This window comes from Papio anubis, chromosome 18 (assembly GCF_008728515.1).
Source record: "Papio anubis isolate 15944 chromosome 18, Panubis1.0, whole genome shotgun sequence".
NCBI lineage: Eukaryota > Metazoa > Chordata > Mammalia > Primates > Cercopithecidae > Papio > Papio anubis.
In genome coordinates this window covers 69151470-69167381 of record NC_044993.1, presented here as the reverse complement: position 1 = coordinate 69167381, position 15912 = coordinate 69151470, and the positions used below count along the sequence as shown (strand labels likewise).

At 56.9% G+C, this 15912-nt stretch overlaps 3 protein-coding genes across 12 annotated transcripts in view; 1 reads left to right on the top strand and 2 right to left on the bottom strand.

The window, feature by feature from the left end:
* Positions 1-3598: 3598 nt before the first annotated feature.
* SMIM22 (small integral membrane protein 22) lies at positions 3599-5001 on the top strand. Of its 4 annotated transcripts, none has more exons than XM_009195931.4 (4): positions 3599-3678; positions 3955-4098; positions 4188-4282; positions 4438-5001. In XM_009195931.4, the coding sequence occupies exons 2-4, from the start codon at positions 3975-3977 to the stop codon at positions 4477-4479; spliced, it is 261 nt and encodes an 86-aa protein (XP_009194195.2). In that variant the 5' UTR covers positions 3599-3678; positions 3955-3974; the 3' UTR covers positions 4480-5001. The 4 variants fall into 4 exon arrangements, with proteins under 4 accessions (XP_009194195.2, XP_009194193.2, XP_009194194.2 ...); XM_009195929.4 differs by having other exon boundaries at positions 4188-4297; XM_009195930.4 differs by having other exon boundaries at positions 3617-3678; positions 3950-4098.
* Positions 4925-10921, bottom strand: ROGDI (rogdi atypical leucine zipper). 2 transcript variants are annotated; one of them, XM_003916493.4, is made up of 11 exons: positions 10502-10921; positions 10357-10428; positions 9510-9592; positions 9273-9327; positions 8518-8598; positions 7708-7803; positions 6600-6698; positions 6100-6213; positions 5967-6016; positions 5743-5869; positions 4925-5454 (listed from the first exon to the last, which is right to left on the bottom strand). In XM_003916493.4, exons 1-11 carry the CDS (start codon positions 10544-10546, stop codon positions 5413-5415), a joined length of 864 nt encoding a protein of 287 aa, XP_003916542.1. In that variant the 5' UTR covers positions 10547-10921; the 3' UTR covers positions 4925-5412. The 2 variants fall into 2 exon arrangements, with proteins under 2 accessions (XP_003916542.1, XP_009194191.1); XM_009195927.3 differs by having other exon boundaries at positions 5743-5890; positions 10502-10909.
* A 259-nt stretch (positions 10922-11180) lies between these two features.
* GLYR1 (glyoxylate reductase 1 homolog) overlaps positions 11181-15912 on the bottom strand; it is a 46717-nt gene continuing 41985 nt past the window's right edge. For 4 of the 6 annotated variants that reach the window (XM_031658504.1, XM_031658503.1, XM_031658502.1 and 1 more), the window contains one exon: positions 11181-13260. In XM_031658504.1, coding sequence (XP_031514364.1) covers positions 13186-13260 — 75 coding nt within the window. In that variant the 3' untranslated portion in view covers positions 11181-13185. The remainder of the gene's footprint in view (positions 13261-15912) is intronic. The other 2 variants (XR_004179861.1, XR_004179860.1) reach the window with 2 other exon arrangements.

Below are 15912 nucleotides of genomic sequence, written 5' to 3'. Positions count from 1 at the left end.
ACTCCAGCCTGCCAGCCTGGGTGACAGCGAGACTCCGTCTCAAAAAAAAAAAAGCCGGGCGCCGTGGCTCAAGCCTGTAATCCCAGCATCTCTTTAGAGGCCGAGACGGCGGATCACCAGGTCAGGAGATCGAGACCATCCTGGCTAACACGGTGAAACCCGCCTCTACTAAAAAAAACACAAAAATTAGCCGGGCGCCGTGGCGGACGCCTGTAGTCCCAGCTACTCGAGGCTGAGGAGAACATGACTCGGGAGGAGCTGCAGTGAGCTGAGATCCAGCCACCGCACTCCAGCCTGGGCGACAGCGAGACTCCCTGTCTCAAAAGGCCAGGCATGAGCTCACGCCAGGTTCTAGACTTTGGGAGACCGGCTGACGGTGAATCACCTGAGGTCAGGGAGTTGAGGATCAGCTCAATAACGTGGTAAAACTCCAGTCTCTACTAAAATACAAAGCAGCTAAGATGGTGGCTGAATCCCAGCTACCGAGGGTGAGGCAGGAGAATCGCCCAAACCCGGGGAGATGGAGGCTGCAGTGAGCCCAGATCATGGCCACTCTAACTCCTGCTCAAAGAGCAACTCCATCTCAAAAAAAAAAAAAGGCCGGGCGCCGTGGCTCAAGCCTGTAATCCCAGCACTTTGGGAGTTCGAGATGGGTGGGATCACAAGGTCAGGAGATCGAGACCATCCTGGCTAACCTGGTGAAACCCCCGCCCTACTAAAAAATACAAAAATCTGGCCGGGCGAGGTGGTGGCGTGCTCAGAAGTCTCGAGCATTAGGAGGCTGAGGCAGGAGAATAACGTCAACCCGGGAGGCAGAGCTTGCAGTGAGCTGAGATCCGGCCACAGAACCCAGCCTGGGCAATAGAGCCGGTGACCGCCTCAAAAAAAAAAAAAAAAAAAAGGGAGGGAGGAGGATTAGAGTCAGAGGAGGAGACGTGAGCCTGGAAGCAGAGGGTGGAGGGATGGGAGACCGCCGGCCCAGGAATGCCGCCAGCTTCTAGAAGTTGGACAAGGCAAAAGATGGACTCTGCCCTAGAACCTTCAGGATGAACACAACCTGGCCAACCCATTTTAGACTCTTGACCTTCAGAACCGTAGGATGATAAATTTGTGTTGCTTGAAGCCACTGAATTTGTGGTAATGTTACGGCAGCATTGGGAAATTAATACACTAGGTGTGTGACGGGCTAATGACTTAACTTCTCTAGGCTTTCGTTTCCTCATCTGTAAAATGGAAAAAGCAGTAATACCCACGTTAGGATTGCTAAGAGAAATAAACCAGGTGACACAGCACAGTGCTAGGAGCAGAGCCTCACATTACCGGATATTTTCAAGTATGAAGATAGAGAATATAAGGACGGTGAAGACTCCTGGTGCAGCTGGCCTTCCATATCCACAGGTTCCACATCTGTGGATTCAACCAACCACAGACAGAAAATATTTGGAAAATAAATCACAGCTGTACTGGACATGTACAGACTTTTTTGCTTGTTATTTTCTATACAATGTAACAATTATTTGCCTAGCACACATTATATTAAATATACATATATATATATTTTGAGACAGAGTCTTGCTCTGTCATCCAGGCTAGAGTACGGTGGTGCCATCTTGGCTCACTGCAGCCTCTGCCTCCTGGGTACAAGTGATCCTCCTGCCTCAGCCTCCCGAATAGCTGGGATTACAGTAGTGTGCCACCACACCCAGCTGATTTCTTTTTTTTGAGACACTCTTGCTCTGTCACCCAGGCTGGAGTGCAGTGGCATGATCTTGGCTTACTAGAGCCTCTGCCTCCCAGGTTCAAGCGAGTCTCCTGCCTCAGCCTCCCAAGTAGCAGGAATTACAGGTGCCTGCCAGCACGCCAGGCTAATATTGTATTTTTTTCTTTTTGAGACGGAGTCTTGCTCTGTCAGCCGGTGGCTGAGTGCAGGGCTCTGGATCTCAGCTCTCACTGCGGCTCACTCCGGTTTACTTATATTCTCCTGCCTCTAGCCTCCCGAGTAGCTGGGACTACAGGCGCCTCTCGCCACCGGGCTGGGCCTCGGCTAGTTTTTGTATTTTTTAGTAGAGACGGGTTTCACCGTGGTTAGCCAGGATGGTCTCATCTCTCCTGACCTCGTGGATCCTCCGTCTCGGCCTCCCAAAGTGCTGGGATTACAGGCTTGAGCCACCGCTACCGCCTTTTTTTCTTGAGATGGAGTCTTGCTCTGTTACCCAGGCTGGAGTGCAGTGGCGCGATCTCAGCTCACTGCAACCTCCACCTCCAGGGTTCAAGCAATTCTGCCTCAGCCCACCGAGTAGCTGGAACTATAGGTACATGTGCCACCATGCCCGGCTAATTTTTTGTATTTTTTGTAGAGATGATGTTTCACCATGTTAGCCAGGATGGTCTTGGTCTCCTGACCTCGTGATCCGCCCGCCTCAGCCTCCCAAAGTGTTGGGATTACAGGCGTGAGCCACCGTACCTAGCCAATTTTTGTATTTTTATCTTCTTTTTGAGACAGAGGTTTGCTCTTATTGCCCAGGCTGAGTGCAATGGCGTGATCTCAGCTCACCGTAGCCTCTGCCTCCCGGGTACAAGCGATTCTCCTGCCTCAGCCTCCCTAGTAGATGGGATTACAGGAATGTGCCATCACACCCAGCTAATTTTGTATTTTTAGTAGAGACGTGGTTTCTCCATGTTGGTCAGGCTGGTCTCGAACTCCTGGCCTAGGGTGATCCGCCTGCCTCAGCCTCCCAAAGTGCCGGGATTACAGACGTGAGCCACCGCGCCTGGCCCAATTTTTTTTTTTTTTTGAGATGGAGTCTCGCTCTGTCGCCCAGGCTGGAGTGCAGTGGCTCGGTCTTGGCTCATTGCATGCTCTGCCTTCCGGGTTCACACCATTCTCCTGCCTCAGCCTCCCGAGTAGCTGGGACTATGGGTGCCTGCCACCGCGCCTGGCTAATTTTTTTTGTATTTTTTAGTAGAGACGGGGTTTTAGACGGGGTTTCACCATGTTAGCCAGGATGGTCTCTATCTCCTGACCTCATGATCCGCCCACCTCAGCCTCCCAAAGTGGTGGGATTACAGGTGTGAGCCACCATGCCTGGCCGTGATATTACATATTATAAGTAATCCAGAGATGATTTAAAGTATAGAATATATGCACAGGTTATATGCAAATACTGCCTCATTTTATATCGGACACTTTAGCATCTGTGGATTTTGGCACCCACGGAGGTCCTGGAACCAACCCTTCAGGATTCCAAGGACAACTGTATGATGCAGGCACACCTCTCCTAGCTGCTCAAGGGTCGTGGGATGCAGGCAGGTTTTCTCCCCCTTCCCTCTCCCTCCCACACACCTTCCCTCCCGTCTCTCTCTCTCTCTTTCATTCATGAAGTCAGCAGTGGCCAAGCACACAGCTGGAAATCTGGGATATTGAGGAAAGGTAAAAAGTCCCAGGACTGAAGCCACAGGCCCGCATCTTCCTCCCTGGGCCTCCAGCAGTGGGCCCTCTCCGCTGCGCTCGGCAGCCTCTGCTGGGGCTGGGCCCTCTCCGCTGGGCTCGGCAGCCTCTGCTGGCCCTGGGGAGGGCGGGGCTGGTTGCCAAGACCTCAGGTGGTATGGAGCCGGAAGCAGGAAGCAGCCTGTGCTCCCCAGACCTGCCTGGTTGAGGGAGTTGGAGGCTTCTAGGAGGTAGGTGGGGGCCTGGGGGCTGGGCCGCCAGGGGAAAGAGAGGGGAGAAGACAGTGGCTGGGGAGAAAGTTGTCCAGGCTGGGGTCAGGGTAGGGACCACAGGGCTAGGCAAGGAGAGAGGCTGGGCCTGGGGCCAAAGGAGAAGTGGAGTGGGAGGTGGCGGGGAAGCTGGTGCTGGGCCAGGCACGGGCAGAGGCTAGGCTGTGGGAAGCCTGGATGTGGTCCCCACTGAGCAGAGCCCAGGGTTCTGATGCAGCCTCTGGGGGGCCAGGGCAGGCGGCACTGTGCACGCCGAGATGGCTGTGTCCACAGAGGAGCTGGAGACCACAGTTCAGGAAGTCCTGGGGAGACTGAAGAGCCACCAGTTTTTCCAGTCCACATGGGACACTGCTGCCTTCATCATCTTCCTCATCTTTGTGGGTAAGTGTGGCTGCGGCCTCGGGGTGCCCCCAGCCCCCTGCCCTGGGCCCTGGGTTGGGGTCACACCTGGATGGCTGTCCTGTCCCCAGGTACGGTGCTGCTCCTGCTGCTGCTGGTCATCGCCCACTGCTGGTGCTGCAGCTGCTGTGGCTCCCCTGGGCGCCGCAGGGCAAGCCCTAGGAAGGTGAGCCCCTGGAAGGTGAGCCCTGCCGGCCACCGGGACCTGCATGGAACTGTACTGGGGGTGGAGAAGGGAGTGGGGGGAGTGGTGGGAAGGGTGGTCATCCCCCTAGGGAACAAGGAGCGAACCTGCTCGGTCCCTCTGTGCTTCTCGTGCAGGAAAGACCCAAGGGAGTGGATAACTTGGCCCTGGAACCCTGACCCTGTGTCCTGCCCGGTGGCAGTAACAAAGCCTTGTCTGCCCAGAGCCTGAGTCTGCAGTGTCTTCCAGTCCCCATCTGGGTGGGTGACATGGGACTCGCCACCCCACTCAGGTGCCCACCTGGCCTCTCTAAGCTTTCAGTCAATACCACTGTGCCAGATCATCCTGGGTCACCTAGCTGGGAGGGGAGCTGGTCTCAGACCGGGCGGCCCAAACTCCCAGGTGGAGGTCTTGTCACCACCCCCCGGGCCTCTTGGCATAGAGGACAAGAGAGAACCCGTCCTCTCTCGAAGGTGGGTTCTGTGTCCAGCCCTTGCATGGCACAAGGAGTGGGGAAGCCAGGCTCTAGGAATAGGGGAGACGGCTGGCTCCTAAAGTTGATGGCCACTGACTACCAGGGACCCCCCGCCTGCCTGGGTCCCCACTCAGACAGACAGACAGGGCTCCAGGTGGAATCTGATGATCTTTATTTCTTAGAGGGCCCTGGATCGGGGCGATGGAACACAGTAACCAGCACTGCACTCACTCCTGGGGTGGCTTTGTCTGCGCCGTTCCTGACTGTCCCCTGGGACTCATAGCTTAGTGCCACCCCCTACTCTCCAGGGGGAGGGGACAGCGAATGGGAGAGGAAGGAGAGCCCTGGGCCTGGCCCTGTCCTGAGTCCAAAGATTCCCATGGTGACCAGAAGGGCGGGGTTGGGAATGTGGGACGCCCTCGGCCCCGCCTTCCGGACCTCCCCACTACCCTACCAGACTAGCCTCCCTTCCTCCTGGTGCTTCCAGTGTCCATTCCCAGCAGTGCAAATGTGTTAGGCAGGGGTGGGGGTAGGACAGAGAGATAAATAGCAGCCTGGCATTGCTGCTGGCTGGTGCTCTGGGGCGGGTATGAGGGGACGGGCTGCCTTCCTGGAGACAAGCTCCTGGGTGCTGTGATCAGAAGGGTCTGTAGCTCCAGTAGCTGGAGAACACGGAGATCTGCAAGGAGAGGGGGTGTGGTGAGTGGCTGGATGGAGGGGATGGGATGGCCCAGGGGAGATGTCAAGGTCACCCAAGGACGGTATGTCAGGACAGGGCATTGCTGCTTAGCAGTACTGTGGGGGTACAACAGACCCCAAGACTGGGGCGCTCTGAGGGTGGGGCAGGGCCCTCACAACCCCTGCCCACTGTGAGGGTACACCAGACCCCAAGGTTAGCGCACTCTGAGGGTGTGGCAAGGACCTTAGAAGCCCTTCCCCTAATGAAGGTGCTCGGCCCAGGCCCTACCTTGTCCTTAAGCTGCTGGCAGAGCTGCAAGGAGACAGTGAAGTAGACCAGGGCGTCGTTGAGCCAGGGGATCACGCACTCCACCTTGTGCACGTGGCTCACCTCCAGGCGCTGAGAGCCCCACTCGCTGTGGGCGGTGAGAGGGTCCCTGAGGGGGGGCCCGGCTCTCCAGGTGCAGAGGGATGGGGTGGGCATGCCTGAACCCCTCTCCCCTGCCTACTTACAACATGGCCCCAGGGCTGTGCAGCACCGCGCCTCCGGCTGGGCGGAAGTTCTAGGGAGAACAGCACCAGACCCATCAGGCCCTGCAGGGTGTGTGCATGGGGGGCAGCGGGCCGGGCAGGGGTCCCTCCTCACCTTGGTGGAGTTGGGCTGCAGGGCATGCAGCTGGTACACCGTGAGGCAGAGCTTATTGAGGTTGATGTAGACATTGACCAGCAGGTCGGAGGGCAGGGCGGGGGCGAACATCCGCTGCGAGAGGCAGGTAGGATGAGACCCTCCCAAGCTCGCAACCCAGGCTGGATGGAGCAGGGCTGTGCAGTCATTCATGGAGTCTGCAGGCGACTCCAGTCCCCACCCCAGAGATGCTCTTCCCGTGAACGGGGGGCTTCCAGACTTTTCCCAGGTGCCCCAAGTACCTTCCTGTGCTGTCAGGTTTGGGAACCACTAACCCCAAACAGGGTTAACGTATTTTGGGGGCACAGGACAGAAGCCAAGGACCCCATCCCAGAAAATTGCCTAGACAGAATTCTAACCATAATTTGGGGGGTGGCACCCCTTGGTGTCCATCCTGAGGGCAAGCTGGGCCCCGCTGTGGGGACCCCTCTCCTGGGGCAGGGGCTGGCAGGGACACTGACCGTGAGGCCGCTGGCGGCGATCTCAGGGAGGGTGAGGGTGGCGGGGGTGGTGAGGCGGTTTCGGGCTCTGGTCAGCTGCAGCATCACTGCATCCATCAGCTGCAGGGAGGGGCGGGGTTGGCTCTGTTTCCTCCCGGGCCCCCATGCGTCAGGGAACAACAGATATGGTAGCTCCCACTCCCGCCCAGTGGCTACAGTTCCCAGGACCCAGCAGCAGGGGCCTGTTAAAGACAGGTGGTTGGGCTCCAGCTGGGTGTGGGGGAGGGCAGGACGTCTGCACTGATGTCACTCAGGACAGGGCCGATTCACTGCACAGGGGTCCCGGGAGCTGGATCAATGGGGAATGGAAGGTCCCTGGGAAGGTCCCAGGGGCACAGGCTTTGCCGACAGGGGTACAGGCAACAAAGGTTGGCTGCAAAAAGTCAGAGAGGGCTTCCTGGAGGAGGCAATGGATGGCTGGGTTGAGGTTCTCAGGAGGGTAAGCCAGGGTCACAGCTTGTGGATGGTGGGACCACCTGGAGCCCATCCCTTCCCTTTGCCGTGGAGCAGAGCCCTGGCAGACTCCTCAGAGCCCCAGCTTTCATGCCATCCAGCCGTGGCCATGAGTACCAGGGTGATGTGGCTCCCAGGAAACACGTAAAAGCTGACTGGGGGCATGGGGGCTGCAGCACCCTAGGGTGGTTACAGTTCTCGAGGGGATCTTAGTCTATCTGGTTCTACGTGTGAGGAAACAGAGGTCCAGAGAGGGCAGGTGAGCCATCAGAGGACACACAGTGAGTCAGGGGCAGAACTCAAGCATGAGGTCAGGCACCTGAGTCAGCTCTTCACATGTGCCATGCGGTTAATGTGAAGGCTTTCACTGCTGCTGCCAGCAGCGGTATGTGCCGAGTGCTTACTGGGGGCTCCATGACCTGAATTATCATGGCGAACGATTACTGCAGCTTGCCCCTGACCCCACAGGTAGAAAATAGAGACACAGAGTAGGCAGGTAAGTGCTTAGAGGTTGCACAGCTCCAAGTGGAGGCCCTGGGATTGGAACCCAGGTGTGATTCCGGATCCAGGACGTGGGACCCTATAGGCCCAAGAGTCAGGCCTCGGGGGAGCTCACCTTGAGGACCTCAGCGCCCGTCTTGAACTGGTAGCTCTCGTCCCGGCTGGTAAGCAGGTAAATGGCTTGGCTCACATGGTTTCTGGCATCCTGGATCTAGAAGCAGAGGTCATCCAGAGGGGTCACGCCAGCTTCCGTGCAGCCAGGAGGGGAGGGTGGGTGCTGCCTGCCTGCCTGCCCCAGGTCATTCCACTCTCCACACTGTCATCTCTGTGCCCCGGAGGGCCAGGTCCCTGCCAGGTGATGGGCGCCTGGCATCACCTGGGGCAGGCCCGGTCTCTGCCCGAGTGGGCTGCCCCCTCCTTTCTAAGGGATGGACAGACAGTATTGTCCAAGACATCTCTGCAAGTTGTGGAGGAAAGCAAACAGGGTGATATGGCAGGGGCAAGGGCCCTGAGATGGAGACAGTCAGGGTGGAGGGGGCAGGACAGGAGGCCAGGGCCAGTGGTACAGGAGCTGCCAGGGAGCATGGGCCTCACCCCCAGAGCCATGGTAAGTCCCTGGAGGTTCTGGGCAAGGGAGTGACTTTTTAGAGGGCTTCTGAACCATCTCATCAAGCCAGCTGCTGTGGGGACTCCACAGTCCCGATGTGGCCCTTGGCCTCTCAGGCCAGGTTCTCCACCTCCCCACGTGGTGCAGGCTCCAGGGCTTCAGGAAACACCTGCCCCCAGCTTTGCTCCTAGGAAACACCCTCCCAGGCTTGCTGTGGCCACAGATCCCCAGGGCTAGGCCCTTGCCAGGGAGGCCCCGTGGTGGGCCTGCTGCCGCCTGTCCTTGTGGCTGAGCACTAGCCAGGAGGGGCGGGGTCACCTGCTGCAGCTTCCACTGCTTGTCCTCCCGGAAGGCGAAGTGCAGCAGCTGGTTGTTGCGGGGCATCTTCAAGTTCACGTCCTGACAGGCAAGAGTGGCGTGAAACGGGCACGGGGGGCGCCTCCTGCCACAGCCACTCTGAGCCCTTAAGCGTGGGGCAGAAATGGGGTGTGTGGTGGCTCAGGCCTTGGCTGCTGTGTAGGGCAGAGAGACTCCCAATGCCTTGGCCGTTTGGGCGGTGAACAGGGAGGTCAGGAAACAGGAAAACAGGCCCAAGAGGAGCCACGAAGAAGTGAAATTGAAAGAGGTGAAGAAAGGGGAAGGGGAAAACAGAAGGCAGCCTCTGCGAGGCTCTGTGTGAACGGGGTGCATCTAGCGTCTACAGGGGCCAACAGATGGAGCCCAGGAGGGGGGCCTCCCCCCACGCCCTGGTGCCTGGCACAGGGTTGGGTGCAGACTGGAGCTCAGGCGTTGGCTGATTCAACTGTGATGTGTGGCCAGCCTAATCCGCCAATGCCCATGTTTCACTGGTCCAGACATCAGGCCAGGCCCTGTGCAAAGAACCCCCCCTCCTGCATGTCCTCCTGAATCCACACACCCATCCCAGGGGAGGTGTGAGGGCTGCTGTCATTTTCCAAAGCAGAAAACTGAGGCCAGAGACATCAAGGGTCCCGCTCAGAGTCGCAGGGCTTGTATAGAGCCCCCATGCTCTTCCCCACTGGCAGGATGGGAGGGGACAGGGCTGGGGGACTCACCGCCTGGCTGAGGGCATCCCCCTGCAGAGTCAGCACACCCTTCACCTGGTCTGTGCTGTAACACGTGGCGTCAGAGCAGTGCCTGTGGTCACCACCCCCACCACCCAGCCCTCCCTCCTGGCGGGCTGCCCCTCCTGTCCCATCGCACACCCAGCTGGTCTGCAAGACAGGGCTGTGGTCATGCCTCCTACCCCCCAAGGTACCCATTTCCCCGGTTTCCGCCCAGCCCAGGCTCACCCACAGCTGCCTAGGATGAAGTTCTCTTGCTTGGCGGGCCCCTCAGTGCCCGAGCCCGGCAGAGTGAAGCGCAGAGAGGCCTCCTGTGGCACAGAGGGAAGGAGGGGAGCTGGTAGTGCCCACTCAGGCCCGGCCCAGTGCTCCTTCCAGAAGGCCCCCTCCCTCCACGTCAGCGGGGGGAAGGAACAAGGTGGCCTGGCCTCAGTTTCAGCTTGGGTGGGAAGACCCTGCCCAAGCACCCCGGGCACCTAACCGTGAGCCCGATCTGTTTACCCCACATTCCCTGAACACCTCCTGTGTGCCCGCCTCGGGGAATACAGGACAGAGACAGCCTCCCAGCTTGGTTGAGGGGGGAAGGGGCAAGGGGCAGAGTCAGGGAACAAGGCAGTAGTCAGGGTAACCCGCGGTCCTGGGCCACAGCAAGCACTGCGCCGGTCACTTCTGTGAGCTGCTTGGCTCATTTACTATACTACAGCCTCGCGAAGCGGGTGCTGTTATCTCCCTTTTGCAAAATGAGAAAAGGGAGGCCCAGGGAGGTTCAGTGACTTGGCTGAGGGTCACACTGCCGGGCAGAGGCAGAATTATTTGGCTCCCAAGGCGGCCTTCCCCGATCCGAGGCCGGGCGGGACTCAGGCCCTTGCTAGCACCCGCGTCAGGACTCGCCCCTGCCGGCACACAGGTGCTTGTGTAACCAGGTCGGCTCGAGTTCGCGGAGGCGGGGCCTTGCTTGAAAGCCGCGGCGGCCGCACCCAATAGGCGCTCAGGACGCAGCCGCGGGCCCCAGGTGGAGCCAGGAAGATGAGGAGGAGGGTCGCCACGCCCGGCGGGGCAGGGCACGGATCGTTACCTTGAGAATGTCCTGCAGCTGCTTCAGCACAGCGTGCACCTCGTCATGCAGCAGCCAGCGGAACTCCTCCTCCTGCGGGACAGACCTGGCGGTCACGCTTGGCCCCGCCGCCCCGCCAGCCCGCCCGCTGGCCCGCGCGCCTCACCAGCACGGCCCGCTCCGCCGCCGTCGCTGCCATCACGGTGGCCATGGCCGCAGGCCGCTGCCAAGCGCCCTCCCCGCCGGCCGCTGCTCCGGTCCACCAATCCTTCTGTCCTGGGTCCTCCAGTCCTCGCGTCCACCCGCGGGGTCTGGCTCCGCCCCCACCCCTAACTGGCTGAGTGGGCACCGCCCCGCCCCCAGGCCGGCTCCGTGCTCGCAATTGGCCGGCTCTTGTCGGCCCGCCTCGGCTCGCGAAACCCTGCGGGCGTCTTGGAACGAGGCCGGCGGCTGCGCAAGTTGAGGCCCGCTCCGGCCGGCCAGGGACGTGGCCGACGGCTGCGCGAGTCAGGCTCGCTCCCGCTGGCCTGGGACGCTGCCGGCACCAGCCTGGGGCGGCTGCTCGGGGGCGGAGCTCCCGTGTCACCCCCACGCTATGATAGGGCGCGCTGCTCCACTGGCGCTCACTGATTGGGCGGCAGGACAGTCTGTTCCCGCTCCGCCTCCCTATTGACCCGCTTGGCCTCCGTTGGTCGCGCTTCCAACCCCGCAGCGGACCTCGCCGCCGCTCGCAGGTCCCTCTCCCCCAGACGCTGAGGTCCCGAAAACCCATGCCGGCCCCGCAGCTGCCCTCTCCTCCCACCCATCTCGCCGAGGGGAGGGAAGCAGGACTCCCGCGGCACAGCTGTGTTACCAAGAAGTGTTTTATTTTTCTTGCAGTAGCTTTGTTAATTGCACAAAATCGTTTTGTTTTTGCCATTTAAACATTATCACACAATCCTATCCTGAAAGACAAATGTTCATTAAAAACAAAGCAAAAATAAAAATTCACAACCTTAATTACCTAGATTTGTCATTTAAAGGTTTAAAGAAAAAAAGGGAGGGGCTTTCATACAAGCTTTTTCACAAGTGTCACATTTTCTCCTTAAAAGGGAAGGATTTCAAAACAAAGGTGAAATAGCTTAAACAGAAATATTCATAAAAAGGAATTTTACAGAATTGTCAACAATATTAAGACAACATTGACTAACCGGTTTCATTACCGCATCTTCCCCCGCCCCCACCCCCAGTGTGTCCTGCCAGGACTAGAACAGACTTTGTGTTCAGACAGAAATGCTTCAAAATCTCAGTGAAATGAACTGTGCTAAAAACCCGACAGGCATCTTCCCTGCCCCCCCCCCACCTCATCTGCAATCCTCTAACCCAGGTTCTATCTGTGAAAGGGGCCAAAGCTGTGAGGGGGAAGGACCCCACCCCAGTGTGGCCACCTTATATATATATATTCCATCATAAATGCTGGCCTTCCTTCTGCAAAGTATGATTTTGGAAAATCCAACCCATGCAGAGGGATAAAAAACTGACATCCCTTGGGTGACTTGTTTTTTTGCATCATCCCAAGCCCCCCATGGTCCCCTATCCAAGGAGATATGTAGGGCCTCGAGGATGTCCCAGACCCACCTCGGAGGGCCAGTCAGTTCAGGTAGGTCAGGCCCAGTTCTCTTCCCTCCCGACAGACCCCGGGCCCGGGCAGCACCGAAGACCATGATGCTGGCTGGAGTGAAGACACTCGTTTCCGTATCAAGAGCTGAGCCTAAGAAATGCTCATCGCTGGTCAGGCTGGGTCTGGGCCAAAGAAGGGGCAGACAGAAAGAAATACTGTCTCCACAGGAGGAAGAGGGCAAGGAGGGAGGATGGAGAGTGGTGGGCATGCAGGGGACTTGGCAGGGCAGACTGGAGAAGGGGGGACCACTGGGAGGGGACCGAGGTCAGAGTGGCTCTTCAGAGCCAGGTGAAGAGTCTGTGGCCTAACGGAAACAGGAAGGAGCGCCCCCAACCCCCACTCCTCATGGCTCATCACTAGTGGCCCTGAGGACCCCCTCCCAAGAGCTGGAATGCAAATCCAAATACTAGAACAGCCCAGGGAGGAGCGCCGTGGCAGTGGCGTCTGGGGCGTGGCTTCGAGGCGGTGAGGGCCGGACCTCCAAGCTCACCTGCAGGCCGGATGCTTGCTGCACTCCCTGGAAAGCCAGGGCCCCATCTTCTCGGGACTCTGCCAGTCTCTTTTCAGTTCACAAACGCGTCTATGGAGCGCTGGGTGCACACTGGACGCTCAGACGTGAAAATCTTTCTCAGCTCATCACTTGAGGTTGGAGGGCCCCAAGGGACCCTCTGTCTGGAGTCTGTACTGGCTCATCTGGGCCCGAGGCCTCTCCTTGCAGGGAATCCAGTGGGGATGTGGACGTGACTACAGCCTCTTCGCTCTGGGGAAAGCTGTGGGAAGGCTTCCAACTCTCGTTGCTGATTCTAGTTCCTTGACTGGAAGGGGTTTGAGATAAGACAAGCTCGGAAGAAAAAAAGCCAGGCAGCAGTTTCTGGGCAGCTTCTATCCAGGGGCGAGTCTGTGTGTGTGTGTGTTTGTGTGTGTGTGAACACACAGCCACCTTGTCCGGGGGCCAGTGCCCAGCTCAAGAGCTTTCCCATAAGCCAATCCTGCTGACACTCGTCCCCTCCCCACCGGCCTCAGGGGAAGGCTGCTGCTGTGTGCTGTGCTGATGGCAAGTCTCAAAGTCTGTATAAAAGGAAATGGAGACAGGTGGGCTGGTCCAGAATGAAGTCCCAGGCCCCCGACCCAATGTGAGGAAGAAGGGGTCAGAGGGGGGATTGGAGGGGTGGGGGCGGGGTGTCGACAGCTTAGTGTATATAGGCTCGGTACACGGCGGACATATCGTTGTCGGACTGGTCCAGCGCCTTGGCTCTTTTGTACACCTGGAAAAAAAAGAGATGGCTCAGTCTCTGGCCCCAGAGCTGCCTTCAAGACCTAGATCTGATTCCTGGAGGCAGTGCCGGATGAGGCTAGCAGGCAATGCTGGAGCCCAGGCTGTCTAGGTAGGAATCCTGTACCAGGCTGTCTAGGTAGGAACCTTGCACGAAGCACCTGTTTCTCTGGGCCCCAGACACTGTGCTTCTTGCTCTGGGAGAGGGAATAGTACCCAGGGGTTCTTGTGAGAATGATGTGTACTATGGGATATAAAGCACTCAGCATTGGCCGGGCACTGCGCCTCATGTCTGTAAGGCTGAGGTGGGTGGATCATCTGAGGTCAGGAGTTCGAGACCAGCCAGGCCAAAAAGGTGAAACCCCATCTCTAATAAAAATACAAAAATTAAGGCCAGGTACAGTGGCTCATGCCTGTAACCCCAGCATTTTGGGAGGCCGAGGTGGGCAGATCACAAGGTCAGGAGATCGAGAGCAGCCTGGCTACCATGGTGAAACCCCATCTCTACTAAAAAAAAAAATACAAAAAATTAGCCGGGCATGGTGGCCTGTAATCCCAGCTACTCAGAAGGCTGAGGCGGGAGAATAGCTTGAACGTGGGAGGCGGAAGTTGAGGTGAGCTGAGCTCGCACCACTGCACTTCAGCCTGGGTGACAGAGCGAGACTCCGTCTCCAAAAAAAAAAAAAAAAAAAAAAATAGAGGCTGTGGTGCCGCGTGCCTGTAATCCCAGATACTCAGGAGGCTGAGACAGGAGAATTGCATGAACCCAGGAGGCAGAGGTTGCAGTGAGCAGTGAACCGAAATCACATCATCACACTCCAGCCTAGGCGACAAAAGCGAAACTCCGTCTCAAAAAAAAAGCATTCAGTATTATTAGTAATTTAATAATGTCCCTAATGTCCCTTCCTGCAGATCACTCTCCAAAGCCTTTCCATGTTATCCTCTGGGCTGTTGTTCTTACTATTCCCTCTGCATGGAATGCTTTTCCCTCACTCACTTATCATTGGTTCTTTCTTAGCCCAAAGGCCTTTGCCAACTGTTCCAAATGAAGCAGCAGCTGCACCCACCACTTTACCCAGTCATCTCTGTCTTTTACTTGTATTTCTTACACTCTGAAATTCTGACCTTTTTAACTGCTTATGTGCTAATTCTGTACCCGCTTCCAGTTAAATGTAAGTGTTCCTGGGAGGGATGGAGGGAGCTGCACACCAACAGGTACTCGGAGTGCAAAACAGTGCCTGGCAATCAGCACCTGCCCCAGAGACACTAGTGGAATATGAAAAAGCTTGAAAAGAACTAAAAAGCCATTGCTTGACAGGCAATAGGGCCATGCTGAGGCAATGTGGCTGGACACATGGGTCCCTCCTACGTAATTAGCTGTGGGCTGTGGGGTTTTTTGTTTTCTTTTGTTTTTTACATTAAGTAGTCCTGCAAGAGCCACCATAACTGAGGTTCACTGCAGCTCAGCTGTAACTTTCAGCTCACAGGTGACAGTTACAATTGAATAAAGACATTTTCAGGTAAAAGAAACTGTCACTGGGCAGATCCACATTATAGGAAATTCCAAAGAAAGTTTTTTTCCGTGGAAAGGAAGTAACACCAGAGAGAAACTCTTCTTTTTTTTTTTGAGACAGAGTCTCGCTCTGTCACCCAGGCTGGAGTACAGTGGCGCGATCTCTGCTCACTGCAAGCTCCGCCTCCCGGGTTCGCGCCATTCTCCTGCCTCAGCCTCCCGAGTAGCTGGGACTACAGGCGCCGCCACCTCGCCCGGCTAATTTTTTTTTGTATTTTAAGTAGAGACGGGGTTTCACCGTGTTAGCCAGGATGGTCTCGATCTCCTGACCTCGTGATCCGCCCGTCTCAGCCTCCCAAAGTGCTGGGATTACAGGCTTGAGCCACCGTGCCCGGCTGAGAAACTCTTCTTTAGGGAGGGATAGAGTCTACTAGAAACGGTAAATCTAGAGAAATAAATTATTTTTTCTATTAATTTCTTTTCTTTTCGAGACAGAGTCTAGGTCTGTCCACCAGGCTGGAGTGCAGTGGTGCAATCTCAGCTCATTGCAACCTCTGCCTCCCAGGTTCAAGAGATTCTTGTGCCTCAGTCTCCCAGGTAGCTGGGATTACAGGCGCCTGCCACCATGTCTGGCTAATTTTTGTATTTTTAGTAGAGACAGGCTTTCACCATGTTGGCCAGGCTGGTCTCCAACTCCTGACCTCAAGCAATCCACCCACTTGGGCCTCCCAAAGTGCTGGGATTATAGGCGTGAGCCACCATGCCAGCCTTTTCTCTTAATTTCTTTAAAATACATATGACTGGCCAGGCGCAGTAGTTCATGCCTGTAATCCCAGCACTTTGGAAGGCAGAGGTGGGCAGATCACAAGGTCAGGAGTTCAAGACTAGCCATGGCCAACATGGAGAAACCCCATTTCTACTAAAAATACAAAATCTAGCCGGACGTGGTGGCGTGCGCCTGTAGTCCCAGCTACTCAGAAGACTGAGACAGGAGAAAGGCTTGAACCCAGGAGGCGGAGGTTGCAGTGAGCTGATATCACGCCATTGCCCTCCAGCCTGGGCAACAGAGTAAAACTCCGTCTTGGAAAAAAATAAAAATAAAAATACACATGACTGCTTTAAAAATCACAG

Bases quoted from the DNA above. Each gene is read 5' to 3' on its own strand.
- SMIM22 (XM_009195929.4), top strand. From the start codon at position 3,975: ATGGCTGTGTCCACAGAGGAGCTGGAGACCACAGTTCAGGAAGTCCTG. The intron at 4,099-4,187 runs GTAAGTGTGGCT...TCCTGTCCCCAG, and splicing joins CATCTTCCTCATCTTTGTGG to GTACGGTGCTGCTCCTGCTG. The intron at 4,298-4,437 runs GTGAGCCCTGCC...CTTCTCGTGCAG, and splicing joins GGAAGGTGAGCCCCTGGAAG to GAAAGACCCAAGGGAGTGGA.
- ROGDI (XM_009195927.3), bottom strand. From the start codon at position 10,546: ATGGCCACCGTGATGGCAGCGACGGCGGCGGAGCGGGCCGTGCTG. The intron at 10,429-10,501 runs GTGAGGCGCGCG...TCTGTCCCGCAG, and splicing joins CGGCGGAGCGGGCCGTGCTG to GAGGAGGAGTTCCGCTGGCT. The intron at 9,593-10,356 runs GTAACGATCCGT...TCTGTGCCACAG, and splicing joins AGCTGCAGGACATTCTCAAG to GAGGCCTCTCTGCGCTTCAC.